Source organism: Littorina saxatilis, linkage group LG11 (assembly GCF_037325665.1).
Source record: "Littorina saxatilis isolate snail1 linkage group LG11, US_GU_Lsax_2.0, whole genome shotgun sequence".
Taxonomy (NCBI): Eukaryota; Metazoa; Mollusca; class Gastropoda; order Littorinimorpha; family Littorinidae; genus Littorina; species Littorina saxatilis.
This window is the reverse complement of record NC_090255.1, coordinates 43,704,583-43,724,505: the sequence shown is the minus strand read 5'-3', so window position 1 is coordinate 43,724,505 and position 19,923 is coordinate 43,704,583. Positions and strand designations below refer to the sequence as shown.

The 19,923-nt window shown below is 39.8% G+C and overlaps 1 protein-coding gene across 2 annotated transcripts in view; it reads right to left on the bottom strand.

Moving 5' to 3' along the window:
• Nucleotides 1–19,923, bottom strand: part of LOC138980546 (uncharacterized) — a 44,288-nt gene that overhangs the window by 6,816 nt on the left and 17,549 nt on the right. The window contains exons 3-4 of one of the 2 annotated variants that reach the window (XM_070353435.1): nt 12,936–13,223; nt 12,386–12,664 (exon numbers count right to left, since the gene is read on the bottom strand). In XM_070353435.1, the coding sequence (XP_070209536.1) occupies nt 12,386–12,664; nt 12,936–13,223 (567 nt within the window). The remainder of the gene's footprint in view (nt 1–12,385; nt 12,665–12,935; nt 13,224–19,923) is intronic. The other variant, XM_070353436.1, reaches the window with a different exon arrangement.

The following is a 19,923-nucleotide window of genomic DNA, read 5'->3' as shown; positions in this document are numbered from 1 at the left end:
TAACCTTGACGCCACATGGATCGAAACCAAATTGAATCAAGAAACTATATTGATAGGCTCGTTTTACCGGCCTCCTAGTGCCCCTGTTGCTTATTGGCAACTGATCGATTCTTCTATTAAACAAGTTATGGCCACCCCTCACAAATTCATAATTCTTGGTGATTTTAATTCCGATTTTAATGACAACCCACCAAAGCAACTCACAGACATTTTGTATCTGAATAGCTTAAAGCAACTAGTTACAAGTCCCACACGGATAACTGAAGATACGTCCACCTGTATCGACCTGATTATTACCCCAAGCACTGACATTGTTGATAAAGGACAGGAAAGTTCCATCGTTTAAAACTGAATTATATAGAAACTCATTTCTCCCAACTACTACACAACTCTGGAATTCTTTACCAGACTATATAAAACTGAGTGATTCCCTAAGTGAATTTAAGCACTTTTTGTCAAAAAACGATTTAAGTCCGCCGTGTTATTTTTATTCTGGAGATCGCATGTCACAAATAATTCACTGTAAGCTCAGGTTATATATAAGTGATCTCAATAACGATCTAGTGAGACGTCACGTTGCTACAGATGCATCTTGTGACTGTGGATTCCCGTCCGAATCCGTACAACACTTCATATTCGATTGTCCAAATTATCGCGAAGCACGTCAAGAAACTATACATACCCTCCCTAATCACACAATTCACCTCCCCCACCTTTTAAACGGAGACAGACAGTATTCTTTAGATTTGAACAGGAAAAATTTTTCCACCGTACACTCGTTCATTGAACGTTCAGGCCGCTTTGGGTAAGTCAGAATAAATGCTCTACAAGCCGGACAACAACTTAAACTTCTGCACATCTCCTACCCATCCCTCTTCTTTTATTCATCTTCTTTCCCTCCTTCCTTCCTTTACTGTCTTTCTTTATAATCATTATGCAACGTTCATTACGTTATTAATAGATTTGGTTTATTGAGACAAATTTTTCACCCGTTACCGCCTTATGTTGTAATGTCATGCAGGAACACCACTATAAGCTTCTAGCTTGTTGCTGTTTCTGTGAACTTTGTATACATGTCATGATTGTAACCTTTGTTAAAATAAACTTATGTTTAAACCAATAACTTATTTTAAATGACCGCGGAAGTATCGGGGCTGCTGTTATAAATAGCAAAAACGTTACACGCACGCAGTTGGACTCCATTTTGCTACACGGATGGCCGACTTTCGCTGGGAAGGTAAGTTTTCGTTTCATGTCTCCTGTTTGATGAGCGTTACGATCGACATAAAGTTACGATCGACTCAAAATTCTTCAAGTTTTTTACTTATTCGCTGTGTTATAGCTAGTAGCAAAGAATATGTTCTGGGTGATTCTTCCTTTCATATTTTAAGCATTTGTCTGGACTGAAAAAGTTCGTTGAAGCACGCTGGTTGTTTTTTTGTTGAATTAAGACACAGGGACAGTTTGGGTCTTCGTTACGATCGATCCATATTCTGTGATGTCTTTGTTACGATCGACTGAACATTTTCACGGCTAGCAATAGCAACAGCAAACAATGGTTCCGCTTGGATTAGCAAGTAATGTATGAGTTTTCGGACTTGTTTTTACATTTAGTCAAGTTTTGACTAAATGTTTTAACATAGAGGGGGAATCGAAACGAGGGTCGTGGTGTATGTGTGTGTGTGAGTGTGTGCGTGCGTGCGTGTGTGTGTGCGTGCGTGTAGAGCGATTCAAACCAAACTACTGGACCGATCTTTATGAAATTTTACATGAAAGTTCCTGGGAATGATATCCCCGAACGTTTTTTTCTTTTTTTCGATAAATACCTTTGATGACGTCATATCCGGATTTTTGTAAAAGTTGAGGCGGCACTGTCACGCCCTCATTTTTCAACCAAATTGGTTGAAATTTTGGTCAAGTAATCTTCGACGAAGCCCGGGGTTCGGTATTGCATTTCAGCTTGGTGGCTTAAAAATTAATTAATGACTTTGGTCATTAAAAAATCTGAAAATTGTAAAATAAAATAAAAATTTATAAAACGATCCAAATTTACGTTTATCTTATTTTCCATCATTTGCTGATTCTAAAAACATATATATATGTTATATTCGGATTAAAAACAAGCTCTGAAAATTAAATATATAAAAACTATTATCAAAATTAAATTGTCCAAATCAATTTAAAAACACTTTCATCTTATTTCTTGTCGGTTCCTGATTCCAAAAACATATAGATATGATATGTTTGGATTAAAAACACGCTCAGAAAGTTAAAACAAAGAGAGGTACAGAAAAGCGTGCTATCCTTCTTAGCGCAACTACTACCCCGCTCTTCTTGTCAATTTCACTGCCTTTGCCATGAGCGGTGGACTGACGATGCTACGAGTATACGGTCTTGCTGAAAAATTGCATTGCGTTCAGTTTCATTCTGTGAGTTCGACAGCTACTTGACTAAATGTTGTATTTTCGCCTTAAGCGACTTGTTCTTGGTTTGGTTGTGAAATATTTTTCGAGAAGACCACTCGGGGATCTTCTTGCGTCAATCGTAACGCAAGACATGTAACTCTCACTGTGTCTCGGTTACGAATGACACAAAGTATTTTTGGACAGCTATGCATTTACATACGTATGCCTTTCTTTTCTATTTAAGGTCTGCGTTTTACTTTTAACTTTTGGAATTGAGAGTTTAGGGTTGTGGTTTTTTTTTGTTTAATGTTTGTAGCTTTGATTTACGAGGAATGCATGTCGACCGTAACTTTTCTTGGGAAGGACACAGTATTGTTTTATGTCCTTTGTTACTTGTTTTTTTAGTTACCTCAATTACCAGCCTTGTAAATAAATGACTCTGCAGATGAAAGCATATTAATTTATGGTGATTGTGTCAACTTAGACACATCTCTTTGTAGGAAATCCAGTACAGTCTTAGTTCTTAGGACTGATGTTAGAAGTGGTATTGTTGCTCTTAAAAGTGAAATGTTACATTTATCTGGGAGAGGTAGAAGAGACAGGGGTGAGTGCTGTAGAAACTGCACTTGAACATGTCATTAGATTCTAGATGTGCTGTGGGCAAATATTTTTCTGTCTTGTACTTGAGCCTCATTTCTTTTTCGTGATTGTAAGGTCTGCGACTGCAAGTCAGATTGTCACCCCAGGCTGAACGAGTCCGGAAGCAGAACAACGAGCGATCCAAAGAGTACAGACAACGGCTAAAGCTGGACCCTGAACGCTACGATGTCTGCCATGAACGAACTTTGGAGAGGAACAGAAGACATGCTATTCTTACACAAACACGTTTGCACCCACGCGTATGGCTTTGCTTGCAAAGTACACCAACTTTTTGAAAAATACACTCAACGTTTTGGGAAAGTACTCTTGCCTCGGGTTTAGTGTAAACAGGTCTGCATCTGGTTTGGTCTGACTCCCTTCTGACAGTGACAGTCTGGCAAGTTTGCTGATCATGCATAGCCCGAGTAGATTAATTTATTTGATGGGGGAAGCCAATTTTACGAACTTTGCAGTTATCATTATCATATTATTTTACATGTAGGCATTGGCAGCTAAAGCTATGTGTGAAAGCTGATCTGTGATTTTCTCTAGTCTTGTACATTGTGGTACTTTGAATGCTTGTGTGTATTTATTGGTAGAGGTGCACATTTTTTTTTAAATCTCTGATTACCAATTTGTGATTGATCAAGTCTTGTATTTACCTTTGTAGGGTGCTAGTGTGCCATGTGTTTCTTTGATTATGTGCATGACTATTTGAGAGTGCAAGTGACACTTAATGTGTGGATGTGGAGGATATTCATGAGATTGACATTTCCCTTGGGCGTTTGTAATTTTACCTTGTTTTCTCCATGAACTTGCGTTTTAATTTTTCATTTTTATTTAACCAGTTTTGAGTGCAAAATTGTTTGTTTAATGACTTTTGACTCGTTCAGACTGGAATGTAATGTTCACGAACATTAACTGCAGGAACTTTCTGTATAAGCTGATGGTGTAAATATACTGGTCACTATTTGGGAATGTTTTGGTTAGTTTTCTGTTGTGTTTTTGAGATTCTTGCCATCCATTTTCCAATGAATTTGTACATTTGAAGACATCTTATCCTTATTTTGCACTTCCTGCATGTAACACCTGGCATTTTGGCATTTCTTATTCTCTTGTCACATTACAGTGTGTGTTCCTGACTTTGTGTGTCAACCGGAACATGAGACACAGTGCCATTTTCATGTCTTCCTTGACCCCGTTACAGTTGACACATCATGGACTAGTTTTTCTACTTTGATTTCTTTTTCTTTTGATTTTGAGGTTTGCTTGAGTTGCAAATGATGGTTTTAATAAAATATTCTAGTCTTTGAAACATCTCTGTTTTTAATTTTTTTACAGGATTTCTTGTGACTGAAGTGTGTCAACTGTAACTCAGGACACAGTGATGGGTGACTTATTTTTCAAAATACAAGGTCCATTTTAGAAGTTCCTCAATGAATCTCTTTTGGGATGTAAATCTTACTTGCTGAGTACATTTGAAGCAAATCAGTTAAGAACTTATAAAGATACTTATGAAAATGCTGTGTCTCGCGTTATAGTTGACACACAGTTATGTTGATGCGTTTTTTAGTTTTTTCGCAAAAAGTAAAGCCCAAGTTATCTTTTTGGTTATGGAAATAGTTACACTATACAAAGTCAATTAGTGTATAAAGATAAGACAGTTTTATTTCCAGTTTGGTTTTCAACCCCAAATGTCCCATTTTGGCAAGCACGTTTTGGCACAGGCTCATATACTTATTTCATTTATGAAAGTCATAGTTACGTTGAAGAGCTAATTTGCTTTGTTTTCTAAAAGAAAAACAAGTCGCGTATTTAGTCAAGTAGCTGTCGAACTCACAGAATGAAACTGAACGCAATGCAACGCAGCAAGACCGTATACTCGTAGCATCGTCAGTCCACCGCTTATGGCAAAAGCAGTGAAATTGACAAGAAGAGCGGGTAGTAGTTGCGCTGAGAAGGATAGCACGCTTTTCTGTACCTCTCTTCGTTTTAACTTTCTGAGCGTGTTTTTAATCCAAACATAACATATCTATATGTTTTTGGAATCAGAAACCGACAAGGAATAAGATAAAAGTGTTTTTAAATTGATTTGGAAAATTTAATTTTGATAATAATTTTTATATTTTTAATTTTCAAAGCTTGTTTTTAATCCAAATAAAACATATTTATATGTTTTTGGAATCAGAAAATGATGGAGAATAAGATGAATATAAATTTGGATCGTTTTATAAAAAAAAAATTGTTTACAATTTTCCGATTTTTAATGACCAAAGTCATAAATTATTTTTAAGCCACCAAGCTGAAATGCAATACTGAAGTCCGGGCTTCGTCGAAGATTACTTGACCAAAATTTCAACCAATTTGGTTGAAAAATGAAAGCGTGACAGTCTCAACTTTCACGAAAAGCCGGATATGACGTCATCAAAGACATTTATCAAAAAAAGAAAAAAATGTCTGAAGATACCATATTCAGGATCTCTCATGTCAAGTTTGATGAAGAGCGGTCTAGTAGTTTTCTCTGAATCGCTCTACACACACACACACACACACACACACACACACACACACACACAGACACACACACACCCATTCACCACGACCCTCGTCTCGATTCCCCCCTCTACGTTAAAACATTTAGTCAAAACTTGACTAAATGTAAAACAAGTCGCGTAAGGCGAAATTACAACATTTAGTCAAGCTGTCGAACTCACAGAATGAAACTGAACGCAATGCAATTTTTCAGCAAGACCGTAACATGCTCATGGCAAAGGCAGTGAAATTGACAAGAAGAGCGGTTTAGTAGTTGCGCTGAGAAGGATAGCACGCTTTTCTGTACCTCTCTTCGTTTTAACTTTCTGAGCGTGTTTTTAATCCAAACATATCATATCTATATGTTTTTGGAATCAGGAACCGACAAGGAATAAGATGAAAGTGTTTTTAAATTGATTTCGACAATTCAATGTTGATTAAAAAAAATTATATTTTTAATTTTCAGAGCTTGTTTTTAATCCAAATATAACATATTTATATGTTTTTGGAATAAAAAAATGATGGAGAATAAGATGAACGTAAATTTGAATCGTTTTATTAAAAAAAAAAAATTAATTTTCAGATTTTTAATGACCAAAGTCATTAATTAATTTTTAAGCCACCAAGCTGAAATGCAATACCGAAGTTCGGGCTTCGTCGAAGATTACTTGAGCAAAATTTCAACCAATTTGGTTGAAAAATGAGAGCGTGACAGTGCCGCCTCAACTTTCACGAAAAGCCGGATATGACGTAATAAAAGACATTTATCAAAAAAAAAAAAAAAACGTCTGGGGATTTCATACCTAGGAACTCTCATGTAAAATTTCATAAAGATCGGTCAAGGAGTTTAGTCTGAATCGCTCCACACACACACACACACACACACACACACACGCACAGACACACACACACATACACCACGACCCTCGTCTCGATTCCCCCTAGTCAAAACTTGTCTAAATGTAACAAGTCGCGTAAGGCGAAAATACAATATTTAGTCAAGTAGCTGTCGAACTCACAGAATGAAACTGAACGCAACGCAACGCAGCAAGACCGTATACTCGTAGCATCGTCACTCCACCGCCCGTGGCAAAGGCAGTGCCCGTGGAATTGACAAGAAGAGCGGGGTATTCGTTGCGCTGAGAAGGATAGCACGCTTTTCTGTACCTCTCTTCGTTTTAACTTTCTGAGCGTGTTTTTAATCCAAACATATCATATCTATATATGTTTGGAATCAGGAACCGACAAGGAATAAGATGAAAGTGTTTTTAAATTGATTTCGAAAATTTAATTTTGATAATAATTTTTATATATACTGTTCAAAAAAAGAAACGCATAGCTTGTAATATTTGGTTAATTTAGTTATATGGCTACAAGGATATCCACCAAACTGCAGAAAATGTTTATCTGGTCGTCGACCTTTCGTCCATTGCCACAAGTGAGCTCTGCACGTGACGCATGCGTTATCAGTGGCTACAATGTCAAAATTGCTCATTTGGCATGACCACTCGTCATGCTTCAGTGTAATCTCGTGAAACTCGGGGAATATTGAGCTCTCACCATGTCTTCCAAAACCCATAAAAGCGGATTGTTCGCCACAAAGAAATCAGACGACAATTCAGCGACGAAAGATGGCCCGATTGAGCAGAGAAGACCGCCAAATTGCATTGGGTCGTTTACAAGCAGGCCAAAGTCAAAGTGCAATCGCCAGGCACTTCCACGTGTCCCAGAGCACCATCAGTAGACTGTGGGTCAGGTTTCAAGCCACTGGCTCCGTTGCTGACTTGCCACGAGCGGGAAGACCAAGGGCGACAACTGCTGCTCACGACCGCTTCATACGGCTCCGCCACCTCCGGAATCGTTTCCTGTCGGCCTCATCTTCTGTCCAGGCTCTCCCCGGGCCACACCGATTATCGGACCAGACCGTGCGGAACCGCCTGCATGAAGCTGGTTTGAGAGCTCGCAGACCTCACAGAGGAGCTGTCCTCACCCGCCGCCATCGCCAGAACCGAGTGCAGTGGGGCAACCAGCACCTTCGCTGGACCGTCCGGAATCACTGGAGACACGTGTGGTTCAGCGACGAGTCCTACTTCCTGCTCCAGCGACATGATGGTCGGAGGAGGGTCTACCGGAGAGTAAACGAACGTTACGCGCCCAACTGTGTGGATGAGGCACCCGTTCATGGTGGTGGAGGCGTCATGGTGTGGGGGGCGATCAATACTGCTGGAAGGAGCACCCTGGTGCACGTCCAAGGGCGCATAACTGCCCAGCGATACGTGGAGGAAATTCTGCGCCCACACGCCCTTCCTATTCTGGCTGACCAGGATGCCATATTCCAGCAGGACAACGCTCGCCCGCACACAGCACGACTCACCACCCAGTTCCTCACCGACCACCATGTCCAGGTGCTTCCCTGGCCATCCATGTCGCCAGACATGAACCCGATAGAACACCTCTGGGATGAATTGGACAGACGTGTGCGCAGGCGAGAAGAAGCGCCGGCAAATCACCGCGATCTATTGCAGGCACTTCAGGAGGAGTGGGACACCATCCCACAGCAAGATATCCGGCATCTGATCCAGTCCATGCCCAGAAGGTGCCGGGCAGTTGTTGCTGCTCAAGGCAGTCACATCCCCTACTGACTTGACAGCCTCGGCACCCAATCGTATTGATTGACTGATTGATTTGAAGATGCAAATGAACTGTGTGTGCATTCAACTGTGTCCATACCAAATTTCAAACAAATAATCTAAATATTGGATTTTCTGTTAATTTTTTCGAAAAATAAAACAAATTTGGCAAGTAGCAACTATGCGTTTCTTTTTTTGAACAGTATATTTAATTTTCAGAGCTTGTTTTTAATCCGAATATAACATATTTATATGTTTTTGAAATCAGAAAATGATGGAGAATAAGATGAACGTAAATTTGGATCGTTTTATAAATTTTAATTTTTTTTTACAATTTTCCGATTTTTAAAGACCAAAGTCATTAATTAATTTTTAAGCCACCAAGCTGAAATGCAATACCGAAGTCCGGGCTTCGTCGAAGATTACTTGACCAATATTTTAACCAATTTGGTTGAAAAATGAGGGCGTGACAGTGCCGCCTCAACTTTCACGAAAAGCCGGATATGACGTCATCAAAGACATTTATCAAAAAAATGAAAAAAACGTTCAAGGATTTCATACCCAGGAACTCTCATGTCAAATTTCATAAAGATCGGTCCAGTAGTTTAGTCTGAATCGCTCTACACACACACACACACGCACACACGGACACACGCACGCACACACACACGCACATACACCACGACCCTCGTTTCGATTCCCCCTCGATGTTAAAATATTTAGTCAAAACTTGACTAAATATAAAAAGGCGTGAAGTAAGGGGGATGTAATGTTATGACGTCATTGAAAACCGTGTTCTATTGTCAAAATGCAAGAACCCTGACGTAAGATGTTGCTGGGGATTCCGGGAGAATCATGGCGGAATAAATAGCACGCTAACCCTCCATGCCTGTGTCTGCTTCATTTATAGTCTACCAGTTTGTTTATATGCATGTGACCGTCCAACACGACAAGAACACGACGTGTGTGTGTGGGTGTGTGTCTGTTTGTATAAGAAAGAGAGAGAGAGAGAGAGAGAGAGAGAGAGAGAGAGAGAGAGTGGGTGGGTGTGTGTATGTGCGTGTGCGTAAGTGTATTTGTTTGTAAAGGTGTGTATGTCCGTCTGTCTATATGTGCGTATGGGGGTGTGTTTTGTGTGTATGAAGTGTGTGTGAGAGTGAGTGAGTGTGTACGTGTGTAACTTGGGGTGTGTGTGTGAGTGTGTGTGTGTGTGTGTGTGTGCGTGTGTGTGTGTGTGTATGTGTGTGTGTGTGTGTAAGTGTGTGTGTGTGTGTGTGTGTGTGCGTGTGCGTGAACGCGTGTGTGTGTGTTCGTGTGTGTGTGTGTTTGAGAGAGAGTAAGAGAGAGGTTTGTCTTTCGCTGGGGTATGCAGTGCCTTGGCGTTGCACTTTCTACTTAATTGTTATTCCAGCGAAGCTGGAGGTATCCCACGAACGCTATACTGTAATGGACTTGAGACATATGAAAATGTCGCGGGTATTGACGTTTTAATCGCCGACCATGCATTTTACGATATGATGACCCTCTGCACCATTTCATCGATTAGCCACTAACAGTGTGAGTTACAGTTATGCTTAATGTACCCACAAGCATACAGTTTCACTTTAAAGGCACAGTGAGCCTCCCGTAAATCATCACAGATACTGTCAGGCTTTTATACACAGTACAAACACCCTTTCATTTAAACACTCACCGCTTGAGAACATCCTAGGTGCCCTCCGTAAAGAGCGAGCAATTTTCAAAGAATTCATTTTTGCGTGGTTTATCTTACCCCTGAGCCATCGTGAACCCTTGTGATCCAGTTTCCTTTTTTCACAATGTAGTCGTCGGTTTGTAATTTGAATGCGACTCGCTGTCAGCTTATCTGCAATAGCACGTTATTATCATTTGTACCTCTGAATTTATACGAAACAAACGGCTGTGATTCACAAGTACTCTAGCGATGTTTTTTTGACTGTTCAGAGGAACTGGTGATAGGCATAAACCGTCGTCTGCTACGACCCTTGCGTGACCCTGCTTCCGGGCTTTTCTTTTTTCAAACTTTCAAAACTTCGAATTGTACTGATCTTGTCTTGATGAAAAAAAGAATTCTTTTCTGATTTAAGAATGTTTGTGTAACAAGCTGTCAATTTATTATTTAGATTTTAAAAGTTAGGTCTAGCGCCCAAACGCACCACGGTCCGATTTTGAGAGGAGACAATCCGCAAAATGAATTCTTTAAAAAATGCTCGCTCTTTACGTAGAGCACCTAGGATGTTCCCGTTCGGTGAGCGTTTAAATAGAAGGGTGTTTGTACTGTGTGTAAAAGCATGACAGTATCTGTGATGGTTTACGGGAGGCGTACTGTGCCTTTAACCTTCGCCCGACCGGGTTATCGACTACACACAGAAGACATCGTGGGGCCGTGCGGACCCATGCTTCTCAAAGAAGGAAAAATATGCATACCCTTCCGTAGACCCATACTTTCCAAAGAAGCAAAAACGTGCATCCCCTTCCGTAGACGCCGTGGTTAAATTTCCGCGATAAGTAATTAATTTAAATTATTAATGTAATTATATTACCGTGCGGACAAAAGCTTCTCAAAAAAGGAAAAACGTGAATACCCTTCTGTAGACGTCGTGGGGCCGTGTGGACCCACATTGTTATGTATTAATTTCGCTTCACGCGACTTGCTTATTAACTCCAAAATTAAACAGATCGTAGAAAATGATGTTTAGAGCCAATACCTGAAGGTTTGTGACTTCTCTCCTTAGATTTTATGTAAGTTCCTTCAGTTTGAGAAACATGGGTCCGCGCACGACTCCACGATGTCTTCCGTGTGTAGTCTAAATCTGACCTTTGCTTTATAAATTACTTCTCGCTGAAATTTAATGATCTTTTAGGACATAAGAGCTTTTTAGGTGTCTGGGGCAATCTGAAAAGCTCATTAAAAATGTCCGACTGGTTTAAGAGATATTTGCAATTAAACACCCTTCTGGGTCCACACGGAACCACGACGACCGGCGAAGGTTAATATTCAGTTGATTATTGGTAGAAAAATATGTAACAGAAGTTTTTATGCTCCCACAAAAAGAACAAACCCCAAGCAACTTAGTGACGTCCCCTGATGTCAAAGTGACACAATGGTTCGCTCATTCGCAAACATAAAGTTGGCATGTTATTTCTCGCAATGTATCTGCATTCTTCTGGGAGGTTGGTGCTATGATTACATGGTAAGAATGTTTTTAAGCCTTCGCGTTTTCTATTTACATCGTAATCTTCCTGAAATATGCGAAAACTGTTCATTTCGGTACTGAACTGACACTGTCGTCTGCTGCATGTACGGAGGACAGTCGATCGAATCAGTCGACTTCAAAAATGGACCAGCTCGAAATCTGTCAGAAAAATTTTAATATTTTTAATTTTCAGAGCTTGTGTTTAATCCAAATATGACATATTTATATGTTTTTAGAATTAGTAAATGATGAAATATAAGATGAAATTATTGTTTGATTGTTTTTAAACAAAAACAATTTTAATTACAATTTTCAGATTTTTAATGACCAAACTCATTAATTGATTTTAAAGCCTCCAATGTGAAAAGCAATACCAAAGTCCGGCCTTTGTCGAATATAGCTTAACTAAACTTTCAATCAATTTAGTTTAAAAAATAAGGGCGTGACAGTGCTGCCTCAACTTTCACAAAAAGCCGAATATGACGTCATCAAATACAATTAACATGAAAAAGAAAAAATGCTCTGAGGATATATTATACTCAGGATATCTCATGTGAAGTTTCATAATAATCGGTCTAGTAGTTTTCTCGGAAACGCTCTACACATACACACACACACACACACACACACACACACACACACACACACACACACACACACACACACACACACACACACACACACACACACACACACACACACACATACACCACGACCCTCGTCTCGATTCCCCGTCCATGTTAAAACATTTGGTCATAACTTGACTAAATGTAAAAAGAGTGAGTTGTGTCTTTGTTAAATTCGCCTGGAAATCCGAGTCTCCGTAGCTTGAAAGTTTGTTGTGCAAATTTTACTTGTTTTTTTCTTTTTATCAATACTTTTATCAAAAGCCGCATGAGCATCAAATGTTATGTAATTTTGTTGGGACACTAGTTTTTCATATTTGTGTTATAAATATACATACCTATTAGTGGTGGTTTATACGAGACGAACATGTTGACTCCTGTAAGAATCTGAGTGACAACACAGCGGTAGTCCCCCTCACTATACGAATCGGGGACAGCGGTGAAAGGTAGTGTCACCAGTGTTTCCGACTCTGTAAGTTTGACTGTTAATCCTTTGGAATCCTCCCATGTCAGCAAGGCTGGAGGCAGGCCGAGAGTTGACGTCATGCACGTGCAGCTTGCGTTCTTTTCCGAAGGCACTTCGGGGCAATTCCTCAGGTAGGGCTTTGAGGGGGGCTCTGTTTCAATGCGAAAAAACAAAGTACGCTTTAAAGGAGTGTTTCCGTGTTTAAATACACAGATTTGTGTGTCCATGGTTTGAATTGTATGGCCACTAGTGTTACACTAACAGTTTAAAATTTTGAATGGTAGCTGCACCTCTCTTTACAAGGACACATTCCATATCAATGATCAGATACAGGTTCAAGTTTGTCCTGTCAAATGTGCGTATATTCTATTCAGTCAGAAAGTTGAAATTCTATTTTCGACAGAAAAAAAATGTGGTCTTGCCTGCTATCTTCGGTGAGTATGTCAACTTGTGCGATCCATAATCGTGAAGCAATTCACACTGATATTGCTTTGTGTTGAAAGATGATCTGACTGCACTAAAATGCAACAGCAGCGTTTTCTCATTTCCATGGCTCTGTGTGACTGTGCTTCCTGCAGGATCTTTCCACAGGATCGAGAAAGTGGAGCTGTCGACATTTTCTGCTGCACATGTGCAGTTAAATGTGTCTGGAGTAGGCACAAAATCAGTCGGACAGTTCACGAGGCTAATGGTTGGTCCAGCACCTGAAACTGTTGCGAGGAAATTATTAGGATAAAAATGTAACACAGATTAAATTTGTCGGACAATCGTTTGTTTTGTTTTTATGGATCAATATTGAAATCTCTAAGTAGTAGTGTTTCTATAGCTTCAAGACAAACTGAATCAAGTAAGGAAGTAAAATTGTCATTCCTAGTTATTGAACATGACCTGACTTTCATGCAACTTGCTTATCACACCAGTCACGTGACCCCAGTAAAATATAAGACAGCCAAGTGAAGTGCCTGTAAAGTTTGAACGTGAGTGAATGAATGTTTGTCCGGATGCGAAATTTGTTGCAATAATATTTGCTTTGTTTACATTAGTTCTAAACAGATATTCACATTATTCACACAGAGAGCGAGAGAGAGAGTGAGAAAGAGAGAGTGAGAAATGGAGAAAGAGGGAGAGAGAGAGATAGAGAGTTAGAATGAGAGAGAGCGAGAGAGAGTGAGAAAGAGAGAGAGAGATAGATTGAGAAAGGGAGAGAGAGAATAAAGAGAGAGAGAGAGGAAAAGAGAAAGAGATAGAGAGAGTAAAGAGTGAGAGAGAGAGAGAGAGAGAGCAATTTTGCTTGCATTAAACATGAAGGACAAAGACTGTCTTGTCTCTACTCAATGTACATGTGTAACTGAAAAGCTGCACCGAATCACACTCCTAACACCTTGAGAATAAAACATCTCGACCTCCACACAAGTGTATCCATTGCACCACTGGAAATTGTAGACTGCATTGTGTAACTAGTTGGCGTACCAGGCACAGTATACTCAATCAATACTATGAATTGCACAAAAGGTATTGTGCAGATCATGCGTGATATATGTATAGGTTACAACACGAGTGGTTTTTTATATGGCTTGTATTTCAGTCAAGACCCAGCGGATGAATATCAAGAGACTCACGAGCCTCTGGTGAGTGAGTCCCTTTGATATTCCCGCTGGGTCTTGACTGAAATACAAGCCATATAAAAAATCACGAGTGTTGTAACCTGTATATCCCATGAAGATCTAAAAGACAAAGTGTGACGGAAACATCAAGCTTTAGTTGTCTGTTCAGATGAGGCACCTCTGCACATACCTTATTCTAAAGGCACGTCTGTTGATCTATGTCAAGTCGGTGCATAATGGTGGCTTGGTTGTCCCCGTCAGTTGAAAGCCTCTTACACGGATTTGACTGAATACCTAGCGGTTACATACGCATCTCCTGAGATCTTGGACACCTTCATCGTCAATAGGGCCTACTGCACCGCAGAAGAGCTAGAAATACTCGCAAAAATGCATTAATAATAATAATAATAATAATAATAATAATAATGGACATTTATTAATCGCCGTTTCTCACAAGAGCTCACGGCGATTTACATATTAATTTCTGCCGTGTGAGATGGAATTTTTTACACAATATATCACGCATTCACATCGGCCAGCAAACCTCAAGCCTATTAGGGCGAGCATTCACCTTTCACGGCCTTTAAACAGCTTGTCCAGAGAACACTCGTAGTCGATGATGTGCCGATAAGGGCGTGTGTACCGGGCACGCTGTAACTTCACATGAGCATAGTCTGAACATAGCAGTCTGCCCTCCTCTGACAAAACACAGCAAGTCCATTTTTGTCAAAAATGAGATTTTTATGTCATCATTATGAGCACATCAGCGCGCATTTTGTCAGTAAATTTTAGGTCTCAATGACGTTTAGTTCCTGAGATTTCATAAAGTAAGTCCATTTAAACCGATTTAAGTTCTCAAAAAACAACGGCAGAACACAGCAACTTCCCTTACTGTGTTCTGCCGTTGTTTTTAACAAACCCGAGTTCAAAGAAAACATCGGCAGAACACAGTGATACTTCCGTCAGTGGATGCACTTGATGTCGTGGTCTCCGAGCGAGAGAGAGAGAAAAAGAGAGAGAGAGAGAGAGAGAGAGATGGTGAGAGAGAAAGACAGACAATGACAATGACAATGACAATGACAATGACAATTCTTTATTTTACGAGGGTAACAGAATAAGCATTGGTATATTTTTTTGCATCTGGCCCTCGCCCTAAAGAGGGACTAAATCTACTATAATAACTACTACTACATACTTACATAATTAGTAAAACAGTATAAGTTTATGTACATAAGTGCATTATATGAAACATTGTAGTTTATAAATGTTCATGACAAGGTGCAAAGCAAACATTTGCAAGTCAATTAGAGTCAGAATACTATGCAATAGTACATCAACTCTGCAAGACAATGGATATTATGCAGAACATCATAATTTCGTGAACAAAACAATAAATCAAAAGTGAGTGACTGTGTCACAAAGGACATAACAATCAAGAATATACTATTTTCATTAAATGGGATATATATTTGTTTTTGAAAGAATCTGTGCTGGTAGCTTCCCGTAAGGCATTCGGAAGAGCGTTCCAGTGACAGCAACCGGAATAAACTAGACTAGACTTAAATAAGTCTATCCTAGGAAGAGGAGTGTTACATTTCATAAGGTGGTGTGAATTCTTCAAAGAAAACTTTGAACAAATGGTTTGGGGTAGAGTTTCGGATATAATTTTATGCATATCATAATTTTATGAGAGAGAGAGAGAGAAGTCTGAATGTTTTAATGAGTAGGCCTTGGGCCCTTTTCATGGAGATGAGCACATCTCAAGCACCAGCATACAAATGCACATAGTAAACAAAAACAAGAACATCTTACTTATCTATATATATAATCCTATTATAATAATTCCGGTGTGCTTTTCACACACTTGCGCGAACATGGGTGTTTGTGTTTGCGTGTGGTCATATGAATGGTGTGTGTCTGTGAGTGTTTGTTTACGAGCGCGTGTGTGCTTTGTAAGGGAGTATCACCCTGTTTCGTTTACGGATTATGGATTACGAATGGAAGGCGCTTTCATGACCAATGTAGAAAAACGTAGCAATAGCGGCTTACTAGTGTTTGAAAAAAGCATGGTTAATTTAAACAATGATGGGATTCTAGTGTATTTTCGTGGAATATAATATTCTCTTAACTCCGCATATTTAGGGCATACTAAAACAAAGTGGACTTCATCTTCCACACTGCCACAATGGACAAGATAAATCAGCGGAGGTTGCATTTAAATTCAAGCGAAATCGATGCACTTTCAGAGGAGATACTCCCAATCTAAGTCTAATCAGAAGATGTCTAGCTTTAATATGTTTCAAATCACTTAAATAGTTGGATAATGTTAGGGTTGATTTGAAGGTTCTGTACAGAGAGAAACGTTTACTTCCTTGTACATTTTCAAGCCAGGTTTGCTTATAGGATGAAATAAGTGTTTCTTTATGGCCCTGTCACACGACCGTTTTAAAGCCTGCGTATGCCGACGTATGGGACATTTGAATAAGTACGCTGGCGTACGTCGAATACGTTATGGGTACTTTATGGGTACGTTTTGTATACGTTAAGAGGACGCTGAAGCACGCTGGCATACGTCGTAGTACGCTGAGCACGCAGCAAAGTTTTGTGCATGCACAAAACTTTGCTGCGTGCTCAGCGTACTACGACGTATTGCCAGCGTGCTTCAGCGTCCTCTTAACGTATACAAAGCGTACCCATAAAGTACCCATAACGTATTCGACGTACGCCAGCGTACTTATTCAAATGTCCCATACGTCGGCATACGCAGGCTTTAAAACGGTCGTGTGACAGGGCCATTAAATGCTGTTAGGAACGTCCTCTGTCCGTGCGTGTGTGTGTATGTGTGAAAGAGAGAGAAAGAGAGAGAAAAAGAGAGAGATAGAGATAGGGAATGAGAGAGAGAGAGAGAAAAAAAAGAGAGAGAGAGAGAAAAAGAGAGAGAGAGAGAAATAAGAGGGAGAGCGCTTGCTTGCTTGTGTGTGTGTGTATGTGTGTGTGTGTGTGTGTGTGTGTGTGTGTGTGTGTGTGTGTGTGTGTGTGTGAGAGAAAGACACAGAGAGACAGAGGGAGGGAGAGAGAGAAAGAGAGAGAGTAGGAGAGAGGAGAGACTGAGAGACAGACAGACAGAGAGAGAGAGAGAGATAGAGTGGGAGAGGCGATTTGTCGTTCGCTGGGGGTATGAAGCGCGTTGGCATTGCGCTTCTACTTATTTGTTTGTTTTTTTACTTGATGTTGTGATCTCAGAGAGAGAGAGAGAGAGCTAGAGAGATAGAGAGAGAGAGAGAGAGAGAGAGAGAGAGAGAGAGAGAGAGAGAAAGAGAGGGAGATCTGTCGTGTATTGGCAGCAGGCAGTAAGTCCAAATTTGGTAAAAATGAGATTTTCATATCATAATGCAGAGGGGAAAACTGCGCATCTTGTGTCAAAATTTCTAAGATGTGCGATCAATATTTATGGACTTTTTGAAGAAGTAAGTCCACTAAAAAAAATGTAATCGAAGGATAAAAATCGGCAAATGGAAGCAAGTCCAGGGACTTTTGGTTTTTATATTTAGTCAAGTTTTGACTAAATATTTTAACATCGAGGGGGAATCGAAACGAGGGTCGTGGTGTATGTGTGTGTGTATGTGTGTGTGTATGTGTGTGTGTGTGTGTGTGTGCGTGCGTGTAGAGCGATTCAGACCAAACTACTGGACCGATCTTTATGAAATTTGACATGAGAGTTCCTGGGATTGATATCCCCATACGTTTTTTTCATTTTTTTGATAAATGTCTTTGATGACGTCATATCCGGCTTTTCGTGAAAGTTGAGGCGGCACTGTCACGCCCTCATTTTTCAACCAAATTGGTTGAAATTTTGGTCAAGTAATCTTCGACGAAGCCCGGGGTTCGGTATTGCATTTCAGCTTGGTGGCTTAAAAATTAATTAATGACTTTGGTCATTAAAAATCTGAAAATTGTAAAATAAAATAAAAATTTATAAAACGATCCAAATTTACGTTTATCTTATTTTCCATCATTTGCTGATTCCAAAAACATATACATATGTTATATTCGGATTAAAAACAAGCTCTGAAAATTAAATATATAAAAACTATTATCAAAATTAAATTGTCCAAATCAATTTAAAAACACTTTCATCTTATTCCTTGTCGGTTCCTGATTCCAAAAACATATAGATATGATATGTTTGGATTAAAAACACGCTCAGAAAGTTAAAACAAAGAGAGGTACAGAAAAGCGTGCTATCCTTCTTAGCGCAACTACTACCCCGCTCTTCTTGTCAATTTCACTGCCTTTGCCATGAGCGGTGGACTGACGATGCTACGAGTATACGGTCTTGCTGAAAAATGGCAGCTACTTGACTAAATATTGTATTTTCGCCTTACGCGACTTGTCAGGTTTGCACTGGACTTACTTCCTTGCAAGCCTCAAAACGAGTTTGCATGGTTTAGCGCTCTATGTCCATTAGCCAATCGCGTTCACCCTTTTGTAATCCTGACTGCGGTTAACCAATCAGAACTAAGCTTATTGTATCATTTCCCTGGCCTTTGTCGGGGAAACTAAATGGCGATGAGAGCAGCTGCTGCTGCCGACGTGTTCAACTATCCGAAGCAACAGTAAGTTGGTTTGTTTGTTTCATTTTTGTTGTTGGCAGTTTTGCGTTCCGGTCTGAAATGACTCTCTCAATAGGTGTATGGGAATTTACAACGACAACACTGATTTTCTGACTGATTTGGGTATTCCAATGTGCACTTGCATTGCGGAGCTAGCAATTAAAATGCCATAGTTCCAATGCCCATTTATTATAGTTTTGTTGTTGTACGCTACTTCTACCGTGACTTCTTGACTATTCACTTCTGCTATTTTCATCATGATATTTATGGATGCATTTAGCATGTTTCTAATTCAAAGAGATAGTTGTTTTGATCTAGAATGAGTGACTTGTGGTCTTGAGCACTGACAGCGTGTTAGATCTGGAACAGTATGACATTATACTGGAGGATTGTTCTCCGGTCTCTTTGTGCTTCCAACCATCGGAATAAGTATTATGTCCTATTGTATTTGACAGAAATGGATTCGAAGTGTGACAGGCAGCGACGACAGCTGCAGCACACAGTCTGAGGGATACTCGCCACCACTGCCCCTTTATTCTCGAAGTCGGACATCCGGGTAACAAACCACGTGATTTCGTTGACAACCGCAGCGGCCATGTTAGCGTGGTTGAAAGAAACAACATGCCGAAGAGTTGTTGTGTATCCGGATGTGCAGTAAATAACCTTCGTGGTTGAAAATGACGTTAAACACCAAATAAAGAAAAGAAAGAAAGAAAGTATTAGTTAAGCATTGTCAAAAGTATATGCAGGTGTTATGCTATGATAACCCAACCCACCACACACTTTACTGTTTGTTTTCTTTGTATATTTGTAGAAATTTGGTGCGCAGATAAAGGCAAGGGAAAAGAACAGAGAAGAAAGAGATTGATGTGTGAGCGTGGAAATGGCACAATTGTTGATGCTAACGCTGTAGTAATGAATTGAAAGAATTTCTCACATTTTGGAAGTTATATGGAAGTAGTTATTCAAAATGCCCCCCTGGGTTATGGACTAATGAAACTTGAACTTGAACTTGAGCTTATGCAGAATTAGTTGAAAATGTCTAATGCATGCAACAATTGATAATGCTGATCATAAATTTGTGTGGTTTAAGTGGATGCGGGAGGTTGTTGCTCATGATCAAATAAGTGGATAACTTTATGTAACAGGAACATGAAGCAACAAAACCGGATGTGTCGAAGCCAAAGAAAGGG